At 39.4% G+C, this 13,352-nt stretch overlaps 1 protein-coding gene across 1 annotated transcript in view; it reads left to right on the plus strand.

Moving 5' to 3' along the window:
* The first annotated feature begins 1,098 nt into the window (after positions 1-1,098).
* LOC113544945 (WD repeat-containing protein 70) overlaps positions 1,099-13,352 on the plus strand; it is a 38,180-nt gene continuing 25,926 nt past the window's right edge. The window contains exons 1-9 of the mRNA XM_026944037.3: positions 1,099-1,198; positions 1,612-1,665; positions 1,754-1,837; positions 2,803-2,905; positions 3,032-3,257; positions 4,883-4,942; positions 5,417-5,550; positions 7,728-7,881; positions 9,902-9,978. Of these exons, the coding sequence (XP_026799838.3) occupies positions 1,174-1,198; positions 1,612-1,665; positions 1,754-1,837; positions 2,803-2,905; positions 3,032-3,257; positions 4,883-4,942; positions 5,417-5,550; positions 7,728-7,881; positions 9,902-9,978 (917 nt within the window). The 5' untranslated portion in view covers positions 1,099-1,173. The remainder of the gene's footprint in view (positions 1,199-1,611; positions 1,666-1,753; positions 1,838-2,802; positions 2,906-3,031; positions 3,258-4,882; positions 4,943-5,416; positions 5,551-7,727; positions 7,882-9,901; positions 9,979-13,352) is intronic.

Below are 13,352 nucleotides of genomic sequence, written 5' to 3' on the forward strand. Positions count from 1 at the left end.
TGTGTGTGTGACTGTGTGTGTGTGTGTGTGTGTGTGTGTGTGGTGCCCAACAATGGACTCATGTCCCATCCAGAGTGTATTCCCACTTCACACCCAGTGTTCCTGGGATAAGCACCAGATCCACATTGATCCTGACCAGAATAAAGATGAATGAATACTTGGGCTGTCTTCTCACACCTTTTGTTACTACTTCAAGGTACAGTCAGTGATCTGAAGCTGTCTTGAAACTCAAAATTACATTATATATATATAAGATGTCCCAAAATCTCCATACATAGGAGAAATTAACATTTTTTAGCAAAATGGCTTCCAAAATATTTCATACTTTTCATATTTTTCATACACACACGACACTGTTGCCAAACTTATTAAAAATTCAAAAAGACTGGAAGTGTTGCAGACCAACCAAGAAGTGGACGTCCACCAACATCCACTGATACCAGGCTGAACTGGTCAAACTGGTAGAAAGGAAATAATTTATGAATGAAAAACCATTACTAATGCTATATCACGAGGCAAGTTATTTCTAAGAGAATGACACCACAATAAAACAGTTGGAAAGTAATTCATCCATCCATTTTCTGTACCGCTTCTCCCACACAGGGTCGCAGGGAGCCTGGAGCCTATCCCAGGGGATTCAGGACATCCGGCTGGGGTGCCAAACCATCGCAGGGCACAATCACACACACACTCCAGACAACTTAGAGATGCCAATCAGCCTACAGTGCATGGCTTTGGCCTGGGGGAGGAAACCGGTGTACCTGGAGGAAACCCCAAAAACACAGAGAGAGCATGCAAACTGTGCACATAGGGTGGAAGCAGTATTCAAACCCCCAACCCCTGAAGCACAAGACAAACAACTAAGCCACCTAACTAAGAAAGTAACCATTGATCTATTTTTTCTCAGTTTATTTAAGTAAGAAGGGAGCTGAAAAATGGTCTACCAGTTTGGCTGATTTTTGTAAAGCAGGGATAAATGACAATTTGTGGCGCCTTGGAAACTGTGTATAGTTTCCATTCACATTCATTGAGGATGCTGTTGATTTAAACGGGGAATATACCTAGAATACACAAGAATATGCAGCTGGTTGGAATTCAGGTTACCGGCTTTTATTTTGACAGCTAGCACAGACGTGACCCGGAAGTGATCTTTAATGTTGATACTCGAGAAAAATGGCGGCACAGAGAGATAGTGATGGTATGCTTTTAGTCTAGTTTTTCATTATTATATTCTATTGTAAATTCTTTTAATGTTATTTTTTATTTATAGACGTTGTACAGAATTATTATTCGGACCGGAAATACACATTTAATTGGTCAACTCGGTTATTAGTTTATTAGGCAGCTAGCAACATTAACTTTGGCTAATTTGAATGTTACATTTTTGACATTGTTTCTTAACATTAAGATTAAGAGTATCTATCTATCTATCTATCTATCTATCTATCTATCTATCTGTTTGTTGGGCAAAACAAACAAATACTGTATGTGACTCAAATCTCAAATGACTCCATGTATGAAATTATGCCTTCTACTACACTATATGTCCAATTTATTTTCTTTATTTATTTAAAAAAAAAAAATTCGGAGTCTTTTTTTTTTTGTTTTTAGAAAAGAAAGGTGATGGAGAGGATGTGTCCTCAGTTATGGGCTTCTCTGGTTTTGGTAAGTACTCTTATTCCTGAATTCTTGCTCTTGTAAATGATTTCCTTTGACATTTTCGGTATAAAATACCTGTGTCACATGTTAACAGGTAGAAAAGCTCGGACCTTCGACTTGGAGGCTATTTTCGAGCAGACTCGGAGGACGGCCATTGAAAGGAGTCAGCGGGTTTTAGGTTGGTTTTTGGGGTTTGTTTCCAGACAGAGTCACCTGCAGTCAAGTGACGTGTGGTAGATTTTAGTGTTATCACAGGCAGATGTAATGGCAGGGATGAAGTCTAGTTCCCAGTGACAGACAGTGCAAAAGTCACTAAACACAAGTAAATATAGACAGTAGACGATATCATGACAAAATATGACTTATACAACATACAATGCAGTACAATAAAATAAACTTTACTGCAATGGAGATTTACTGCAATCTACATACGACTTGCAGAATCTGCAAAATGTTAATAATTTAAAAAAATATATATAAAATTGCTGTAAATTGTTATTTTGTTTAAAGATCTTATTTTTTCATTTAGGACTGCACTTCAGAAGCTACATAAGATATATATTAAGATATATATTGTTTCCCAGAAGACAAAGTAATAATAATTTACACCGATCATCCTGTTCAAAAGTTTACACCCCCCCGGCTCTTAGTATAGTGTGTTGCATTCTTGAACATCAGTGAGTGTTTGCACCTTCTGTAATAGTGGCGTACGAGTCCCTCAGTTGTACTCAGTGTGAAGAGATGGATCTCAGCATTGTTGGAAAGGGGTCAAATATGCAAAAGATGGTGGAAAAGCAAATAATATGCAGGACCTGGGGGATTTTTCTGAAGAACAATCCTTTTTTTTTTTTAATTATCAACATTTTGCAGATTCTACAAGGCATAAACTTAAGCTCTCCACAAGTAAATTAATATTACAACTAAATGTAATGGAGTGTTAATAGTCCCAAGTGTTAGTTTTAAATATACTAAATATTTGGCTAAATAGGTATGAAAATAAGTAGTTTAATGATTAGGTTAGTTGTCTGACCCTTTTTTTTTTGGTTGTATTGGACAGATAGCGATTTAGATATGACCTGGTTAAAGAAGGATTTGAGTAGTATAGGCAGCTGTTTAAAAGAAGTCTGCTGTGTGTTTGAGCAGAAGACCGTCAGCAGCCGGAGTCTCAGGGTTCAGGTCCCAGTGCTGCCTCCTCCAGGACGTCTGCCTCCAGCCAAAAACAAAGAGCGTCTGCTTCCACTTCCAGGTAGCTCTAAATCTGTTCTGGGATGTGCAAGCTGCTTTCTAAAGTCCTCCCTTCCTGCAGTGTCTCGTTCCTTCCATCATCCACACGACTGTACGAGTTCATATGGTGATCTTTTGTCCTACGCAGGAAGAAGGAGAGTGACGACAGCAGTGACAGCAGTGACTCTGAGCTCATTGGTCCTCCTCCTCCTCTTCCTCCATCCGCTCTCTCTGCACAGGCTGATGATGATGATGATGATGATGAGCCGATTGGACCTCCGCTCCCACCAGGCTTCAGCCGCACCTCAGCTGATGATGATGATGATGATGATGATGATGATGATGATGACGACCCCATGGCAGAGGAGGATGATGTAGGTGTTGGTTTTCAGTCTTGACAAGTTGTAGAACCTTTGGAGGAAAAAAGTGTGTTTTTATTAAATTTTATTATAGGTCTTATACCTATAATACATTATTATTATTATTATTATTATTATTATTATTATTATTATTATTACCTTTACTGAGAGCCTTAAAATATTAAAAAGGTAATAAAATTGCACTCTTCACAATATGTCATCAAAGCCCTGTAATCAAAATTCTATTTTATTAATAATAATGCCATATCAACTATACAAATAGTAGGCACATTAGACAAACCTGTAGCTTTATATTTTCTTACTTAAGCCATTAAAGCCATTTTTATTCCTGATCTTTAATATCATAAAAAATAATAATAATATTGTGGACTCCTGGAAATATGCAAAATATTTTTGAAAAATCAACGATGTGGTGATGAGATGTGAAGTGGCGTTACTCATACCACCCCGCAGGTGATTCGTTTTCTATGAAAGCACATCCTGAAGTGTTTTATTCCTCTTATAGCACAGTAAGTTGTTAACTCTTACTGTTTTTAATTTATTAATAAACGACACATCATGCTTTTTATCCGTTTATAATTCCATTTAATCTTGTGGAACGTCTTCGAAATAAATTAATTCCTGTTATCACTTACTGTATGTTGTAGCAGCTATAAACAGTCGTTCCCTCACCAGTTTTTTCTTTTTCCCCCCCCTCTCTTGAAGTTAATAAGCAAATAAAAAAACCCTAGCACTTACTATGTGATCTGTTAGTTAGTGTTTGGGGTGTTTTTGCAACAACTTGATGTTTGCACTAGGGGGCACCACATTCTCATCATATCAGTTTTTGAGCTTCTCTGAGTTCACAAGTTCTGTTTGTATGATCGATGGTTTATGATTTATATGCAGCAACAATAACATGAGTGCAGCAATAGCAATAATAATAATAATAATAATAATAATAATAATAATAATAATAATAATAATAATAATTAGTATTCTGTAATAACAAGCTCGACAGAACAGGATCACTGAAACAAAGGTTCCTGAAAGCGCCTTCCCTGTAATGACATGTTTAGTCATTATTATGTGGTTGTGTATTACTACACACTCCTCTGTAATGCCTTGAGGCGGTCTGATTGCATCTTTTGACTTAACACCAGAGCTGATAGAGTGGAGAAACGCGTGTGTTTTCCAGGGCAGCACTCGACTGGTGGCAGAACCACTTCCTGCTCGGTGCACCTCCTGCCCCTGCTGCTTGTTCGGTGTTAAGTGTGACGGTCAGATCTGTCCCACACATCACCCCATGCTGCCTTCCAGCAAGACAGAGCGCGGTGAAAAGTTACGGGTGCAGTGACCTTTATTGTGGTCACTGTGTGACTTAAGTAGCCCCAGAACCTGACCCAAGATCTGCTCTGTAAACAATCACAGGTGCATGACAACTAACTACAGATGTTCGTTCAGGAATAATTTCTCAGACTGAACTAATTATAAACCCAATAAAAATATATTTTCCGAAAAAAGACTGCAGTAGAAAAAAACTATTTTTATTTCATCGCTTCCTGATGTTTGACTTTTGGATCTAATTGTATAAAGATCTTTCATCTCTGGCTTCTATTGTCTCCCGCGTTCTGCTACAGGACCCAGTAAAGAAGATTCCAGACACTCATGAGATCACGCTTCAGCATGGTACAAAGACAGTAAGTTTTTCTTTCTTTTTTTTTTTTTCCCTTAACACTTTTGACCTTCTCTCTCCACTCTCCCTGTTATTTTGTAAAACAAAATGTAATAAAGGTGCAAATGTAATAAAGGTGGCCTATGTAACGCGATCCAGTTATGAACACTTGGCTGCTGTCGGTTTCCTCACCTAATTGTTTCCTTCAGCAGAGTTGTAAAAGCTCCTGAGTCAGACCTAGCGGTGTGTCTGAGCCACACAGAGTCTTAGCAAGTCTAAATTAATCCTCGTTAAAGCAGTAGAAAAATCCCAGGGCTTTTATAGAGCAGGTTTGTTTGTGGTCTGATGCCTCGTCAGCCCATATTTTTTAATTTTTTTGTTGGATTTGTGTGATACCTCCAGGTTTACATAAAGTGTTAATAAACATCCCAGTGGATCAGTTTGTTCCCTACAGATGAATAAAATCTTCACAGTTCTTCCTCTTGGTGTTGTGGTGCAGGTCTCAGCACTGGGTCTCGACCCATCTGGCGCTCGGCTGGTCACTGGTGGCTACGACTACGACGTCAAGTTCTGGGACTTTGCCGGGATGGATGCAGCGCTGCAGGCTTTCAGGTCCCTACAGCCTTGTGAATGGTGAGAATGATTTCTAATATAATAATAATTTATTATTATTGTTATTTTTCTCAGGATTACTTATCACAGAAAACAATACTCCTGCTTTAATAGTGATGGAGTCAGTCTGTTAAATCCAGAATATAGAGGGAAAGTCAGTAAGTAGGCAAGTACATACAAAAGAATGTAAGTACACAAATTTGTATATGGGCAGGGAAGCCAGCAATTAAGAAAACAGGCAAAAAAGTAGTCAAGTAAGCAGGCAAATAAGCAGTTAAGTAGGCAAGAAAATAAGTAAGCAAGAAGGCAAGGCAGTAAGTAGGCAAGTAAATTTATAAGAAGGCAAATAAATATTTAAGTAGGTAAGTATGTATGTAAGAAAGCAGGCAAGTAAGTAAGTTGGCAGATAAGGAAGAAAACAAGGAAGTATATAAGTAGGCAAGCAAGTATTTAAGTAAGCACATAAAATGTAAGTAGGCAAGTAAGTATGAAAGTAGGCAAAGGAGGCAAAAAGTGTGTAAATAGGCAAGTACGTAAGTAAGTGGCCAAGGAAGTATGTAAGTTGGCGAAAAGGCAAGTATGTAAGTAGGCATGCAAATAAGTGGCCAAGGAAGTATGTGAGTAGGCAAGCAAGAAAGCAGACAAAGAGGCAAAGCAGTAAGTAGGCAAGTATGTATGCAAGTAGGTCAGTATTTGAGTAAACATGTAAGTATGTAAATAGGCAAAGAGGCAAGTAAGTAATTAGGTAACGAAGTGTGTCAGTAGGCAAGCAAATAGGCAAGCATGTAAGTGAGCAAGTGTTCATCGAGTAATTAAATAGACTAATAAGAAGGCAAATAATCGAGTAAGAAAGCAGGCAAATACAGAGTGCAAGTAAGTAAGTAGGCAAGGAGGCAGGTAATTGTGATTTAATGCACTACAGTCAGTAAACACCTGTGTGATGTTAGCCTGTAAGTTAACTTCAGCTTTTAACAATAAACACTGAAACAGAGTTTATTGCGAGAGCCAAACCATGATTAATTGTATAGCTCTAGTTTACAGCAATTCTGTATAGTGTTTATATAAGATAATATATCCCATTGGGAAGTTGGTTTTGGATATAAGGGCTGGTATTCCTCCCGAAATTCCAGCTTTGCCTGACCCACTGTGTTTTTCAGTGTTGTGTTTTTGACCTCAGGATTGGCTCAGCCTGGACTAACTGAGGCCAGATGCAGCGAGGCAGGGCAGGGCAGGGCAGGGCTTGCGTGTTGATATGTCTCAGCCTCCTAAATAGTGGGTGTCTTTAGAAAATCAGGAGTCTCAAGATATTGATAGCCAATTGGCTGAGATGGAGTGGGCTTTCCTGTGTACGAAGACAGCAGTACTACGGCACATTAAGCGTCTCATCAGCTCACAGTGCCGTTCCCCCTCTAATAAGCTCCTGGCATTGCAGCCAAACAAAATATTGCCCATGTGGAGACTATAAAGGCTGTGAACGACTGTTGAGTTCGCTCCTGTACATGAGTCTCAGTCAGGCTTTGACATATCCTCCAAGCTAATTCCATTGCATGTCGTAGTGACTATGTCTAATACATTTCAGCTTTCAAAACAGCCCCGCCGAATTTTTTTACGCTGACTAAATCCAGAATGGGTCTGCACAAAATAAAAGTGTATGTACTAGGATTGTTTTATCGTCATGCCCCGGCGGGTACAGTCAGAGTTTGAAAACACTGGACTTGTTATTTTTTTTTGTCTTTATGATATTCAGATTTTTTTTTTTTTTTTTTAAAAACTCCAAAGCCACCCTAAATTGTCTACACAAATGAAAACCAAAAAACATCTTACACAGGCAACTACATTCAGCTGATATTGTGCTTCAAATCACCATGGCTACCATAAGTAATATTATGTTCTATTGGCATTTTTTTTACAGGCATCTTTTCACGATTAGAATTACGTAACATGCTGCGAGGCTGGAAGTCTTGCACAACTGGCAGATGTCTTTGACTGTGGAGTCAGACACATGCAATCTCTGAGTGTCCTGTACACAGAGAGTGTGGCCCCTCGCTGTTTAGAACCTAGTGACGATTGTCTGAATGTCTCACCGTGCATCTGTCGCTTAGAGCAACTGACCTTTAACCCAAATAAGCCAAGCATGACTTGGTGAATATAACCAATGTAAACATGTTTAATGTAATATTTATGTTCTTTTCTTTCAGTCACCAGATCAAATCCTTGCAGTATAGCATAACCGGTGATGTGATCCTGGTGGTGGCAGGAAACTCCCAAGCAAAAGTCCTGGATCGGGATGGATTCCAAGTCCTAGAGTGCATCAAAGGGGACCAGTATATTGTGGACATGGCCAATACCAAGGTAGAGTTCCTTTCTTTCCTTTAAATGACTATAGACGTGTCTATAGGCCCTTTTTTATCCTTTAGAGACATATAACCAATAAACAAATTATTATTATTATTATTATTATTATTATTATATAACATTTCTTTCTTGGATCACACTACATGAAGGGAAATGTTTCCTTTTGTGGTGCTTGTAGTAGAACAATAATAATAATAATAATAATAATAATAATTATAATTATAATTGCATAGCTGCATTATATTGTCCTAAAATCATTTAAAACATTATATAATATATAATATATATAACCATATAAAGGAAGGAGGATATTAAGGAGTGGATCATTTTCTCAGATAAAAGCTTTATTAAACACTGACAATGATAACAGCAAATATTGATTTGATTTTCTATTTATATAAATTTATTTGATATATATAAATTTTTTCATTAATTTTTTAAAGCGTAGTTGCTTCAGATTTTCTTTACATGTGCCTAAGATTTATTTATTTTTTTTTTTTTAACAGTCCTGTAGATTTCATTTATATTCCCTTTTTCTCTGTGTCAGAGTCACACAAACTTGTTCACTATCCCTTAAACATAAAACACAGAGTTTTTGGTCCACTTTAAAAGCCTGGATGATTTTTAGTTTTCCGGGAATTGGCTCTTGATTTATTTTAAACCAGATTAAAAAAATACTGTTTGTGTCTATTTACAGACGATCTGGATAGTTTGTCTTTTTTTTGTGTGGATTTCAAAGAGGTTCTTTTTCAGTGATTTTTCTCTGAGCAGTGACCTGGATAGTTTATGGATGCGTCCTGCGATTTGTTTGCTACATCTGTAGACTGTTTGTTGAAGTCTCAATGAAGCACGGTTGAAATTCCTGCATCAGTGAGTGGAAAGGGTCACCAAATCGTGCACCTGGTCAGCTCTCTTTTTCTTGTTTCTCTCTTACACACACAGAAACGGGTGAATCGGCGTGCCTTTTTATAACCGTCCAGTTGTAGAATTACTGTGCTGCTCCATTGGCCCCCAATTTGCAAGCAGTTTTGTGTGTGAGCGGTGGCCCAGTGAAGGTGACCCAGGCTAATGTGCTGTATCCACATAAAATTCACGGATCTTCTCCGTTTACACCCACACACACACACACACACACACACAGATTTCCTAAAATCTAGAGTGACACTTCTTCCTGCTTCTGTTTGTAATTTAGCTGTTTCTCCTTGTGGGGTGCTTGGCATGTTTTGCTCTGTGTGTATACGTGTGTGTGTATATATAGATCCCAGCATCTGTCTGCTTCTATTTAGTCCACTGCCAATTTGCTCTCCTGCACTGTTGGTAGAGTGGATCAAATGTGCATAGCAAGAACACTTCCTCCTATCCAAACGAAGCCGTGCTGCTTTGACCGCTGTTGTTTATCTTGCTATTCTCTTTCCGTATGGGAGAAATTAGCTTTGTCATATCATTAACGACGTGATTAGCGTGCAGTGTTCGGAACAGTAAGGAGAACTAGCGCTTGCTCGTTTGATCTGCTTCTCCATAACAGGCCAAATTGGTGGTGAGGTTATGGGTATGTATGTGTAGGTTAACGGCAGCTTCAGGCTTCTAGAGTTAGAGCAAAACCTCCACACTGTGTGATTTCAGGTTTCGGGTGTTTTGTGTTTGTATATAAGGAACTTCACTAGGAGCTTGTTTTTTAGGACTAATTTTACCGTACAGGAAATGACTTGAAGATGATACTGAGTGATCTCACAGCTTGAAACATTTGAAGGCGGCTGGGATTCGGCTAACTTTTCTGACGATGGCCTCTATTGTTTTGATATAGAATAAATTGTTGTTTGACATACAAGCTATAGTTCTCTTTCTATATAATGATTGTTTGGTTAAACTGGCTAGTCATGTCTCTTTATGTATTTTCAGATGACTCAAGAAACGGTTGTTGCTTTGCTAAACGCCTTCATAATATAACCCTCGTTCTCTTTGCCTGAGGCATGGAGACGGCCGATAACGACCTGATTTGTCTCGTGTTCCCCCACAGGGACACACGGCCATGCTGAACAGCGGCTGCTGGCACCCCAAGATCAAAGAGGAGTTCCTCACCTGCTCCAACGACGGGTGAGTAATCCTTAAAGATGAGCAGAAATCTGAGTATGGAGACCGGCCCCTTGAGGAGCGTGAGCCCTCCAGCTCAATATAGAATTCCTATACGTATAGCTGGTTAAGGAGGCGAAGGTCAGCTGTGCCTGCTGCAGTGGTCTCTGTGACTCAGAGTTTGAGTAATATAACCACCCTGACTCACGTCTTAGTCAGACCTCAAGTTTAGTTAAAAATTTCATGGCTTTTACAGATTTTCCCCTCCCAAAGGTCAGTTTGAGCCCTAGCCGAACATGTACTAGGCGAGTTATTGAACGTCACAGTGTAAAGTCTTTTCAAAAAATCATTTGCTCTTGTGGTTTTAGTGGATATAATCCCAGATAATCTTCAGGATCTCCAAGTCTCCCTCCAGGGTTTTGTGGTTACTGAATCTTGCCCTGCAACCTCTAAATACTATGTATTAATCCAGCCATCATGGCTATTATATGGCTATAATATAACCAATTTTATTCCTAATATTTGATTACGCCTTTGGTCATGGTTAATAACACCACCAGTCCTGTCAGGTAAGGAAACCACCGGTGTGTTGAGATGTCACTTCCTGTCACTTTTAGCCCACTCTTACACTGACTGGGTGCACCTCAGGCTTCATATTGCCTATTTTGGTACCAAATAATAAATAAAAGTTGTTTTTTTTTTCTTATTGGAGTGAAGTCTGGTGTTTTTGCAGGTTCCAGTGCTCCATCAGCCTCATTGAAATGGTCACACACAGATTTGGCCCTCTGCACCCTACAGGTTTCATCTTAGAATGTGGAAATGTCAGTGTCGTGTTCTGCTTGAGACTGACCAACAACCAGCAATCTGGTTTTATGCTAATATAATTCTATAATACAAATAGAAATATTTTGGATTTCTGATCAGAAGGTCATGAGTTCAAATCCCAGCACCGCCAAGCTGCCACTGTTAGGCCCTTGAGCCAGGCCCTTAAACCTCAACTGCTCGGTTGTATAAATGAGATGCATGTAGGGTCGCTCTGGATAAGGGCGTCTGCCAAATGCCGTAAACGTGAATGTAAATATATCACACTCTATAAATATAAATACATCACACTCCATAAAAATTGTATTCTATGGAAAACAAAATTCTGAGACAGATTGTACTTATGAGCATTTATCTCCTGGTTATTGTAATGCCCCTGACAGGCCACAGTGAAGAAACCTGAGATCATTGTCGTTATTGAAAACGTCCACACTGGCAAATGTTTACAGTGTGGCCTGCAGTTCCACATGTGAAGCTGTTTTCTTCCAGTTTACCTTGTGTTCTGGAAATCGTCCTGTGGCTGTAGAAGAGGTGGGAAAACAGTGAGAAATTTCAAGCCAAAGCAACTGCAGATGTTCGCTGTTCCTGGCTGAGGGTCGGTTCAGCACCGCAGGGGCTGCACACTTATCTGGGGGATTTCTGTGATCAACTCGTATACCCTTGTATTTCTTGCTCCTGCCAAGTAACAGAAAATAACAACCGTGCTTGGTGTTAAACAAGGGAAGGGAGTGTCAGAGGCAGCGTACACCATTTAGCTCAGTGAAGCATGTATGTTTAGTCCAATTGGCTGTGGGTCAAAGATAAGAGGTATGCTGATGTGTACATAACGATAAGTGACACAGAGCCGTCATGTGCCACTTCTTATTCCCTGACCACTGGTACTTCATCTCAAATCTTCCCTGCCTTTAAGTCCACACGCTAGTGCATCACACATGGTTAAATCCATGTAGCACTTTTTTCCAGGTCAGTCCCATTCAGCTTGGAAGAGGGCTGGTTAGACCCCCAGGACACCAAGTGCCTGGTCACGTCCTTTTAAAAGCTGATTGAATATACTGCTGAGTTGTGTGGTGAAGAACTATGCTCTGGGTCCTTTGATAACATTAAAATTCATCTAATTTTAGAAGTTTTCTGGATGGGGATTTCCATACTTAAAGAATGCTGGCTGTAGAAATGTTCAGCTATGACATTTGATATTATTTGTACTATATCTACCATGGAAAGGACTGCTCTTTGATATTACATGTTGTACCTTTTCTTCAAAATGTAAAAAAATATGAAATTCTACTCACGAAATTAAATGTACTTAAATCTGATTGATCAATGTCGTGAACATGTTTGTGAGAATTTCATTTTCAGCATTTTCTGGTTTCTAGAGATACAACCCTAGGATTAGGACAGTTTAAAGGAGTTTAAATTAAGTCAGAGTTGCATTGAGATAAATGCTACTCACCTGTTGTGCTTTATGTGCTTTCATAAGTGCACCTCTGAAAGTTTAGCTTCCAGTAGGGTTTATTTAGCTTTTTCCTTTCATGAGGCAGCTTTTATCACCCACAGCTTGCTGCAGGCAAGCTGTAAAATCAGATTTTTTTTTTTTTTGGAATGACTTCTGGGAGCCACTTTCCTTTCTACAGTTCACATCTGTAACACCAACTCAAGAATCTTTTGCTATAGAAAAATTGCTGCAGTTTCCCTGAATATCAGGTGTTAGTGTTGGGATCTGGCCCAGGACAAAGCTCTGCCCAAGCCTGTAGTGGTGGTGTGCCATGTGTTCCTGCTGGCATTCCACTATACTGAAAAATTTTCTTCCCATTTGATGTTTCAGAATGTGTCTAAACTGGCACAGAGAGGATAAAAACAGGATTCAGCTTAAATTCCATTAAAAACACACTACATAAACCTTTCACATTGCAGATAAATGTCTCTCTCCACCATGCCTAACATAATAGTCTGGTGAGATGTAGTTTGCCTTTAAGTGAGTGGCCTGCCTCTTTAGTCTCATTTTACTCTCATTTGTTGTAAGATAACCCTCTTCGATACTCTGGGACAACTTCATATCTCTTCATTTTTTGCATGCCAGAGTTGTCACCACAATATGTAACCTATTTTTCTATACGTAACTCTATGCTCATGCAGCTTACCATGGCCTAATTTGGGCCTTTCACTAGAGTGAACTCTACCTTCCAGAAACAAGTCGGGGCATTGGGTGGGAGACATGTCAGGTTCGTCTACAGTCCAGTGAGTCTGAAACCGTACTCCCCTTTACAGATGAAGTGTTCCATGCCTTCGTCAAATAACGTACATACCGTTCAGACATTTCAGTTTTTATGGCTGATGCTATACTTCTTGAGAACCGCACTCCCCCACCTCACAGATATTGTGGACGCATCCAGTTTTTCGCACCTGATTGGGAGTTAGTAGTCACCACTTCGGAAACCCCACTAAAAGAGGATTGATGGTGTGTGTTCAGCTTTAATTCAAGTCCTTAACAAGCTCAACCTTGTTAACAGTCTGTCCTCTGATTAAGGGCTTTCTTCTCAAGTGTTCTGGCAGAGGCACCCCTACTGTCCACCCAACTT

The sequence above is a fragment of the Pangasianodon hypophthalmus genome, chromosome 17 (genome assembly GCF_027358585.1).
Source record: "Pangasianodon hypophthalmus isolate fPanHyp1 chromosome 17, fPanHyp1.pri, whole genome shotgun sequence".
In the NCBI taxonomy this organism is placed as follows: Eukaryota; Metazoa; Chordata; class Actinopteri; order Siluriformes; family Pangasiidae; genus Pangasianodon; species Pangasianodon hypophthalmus.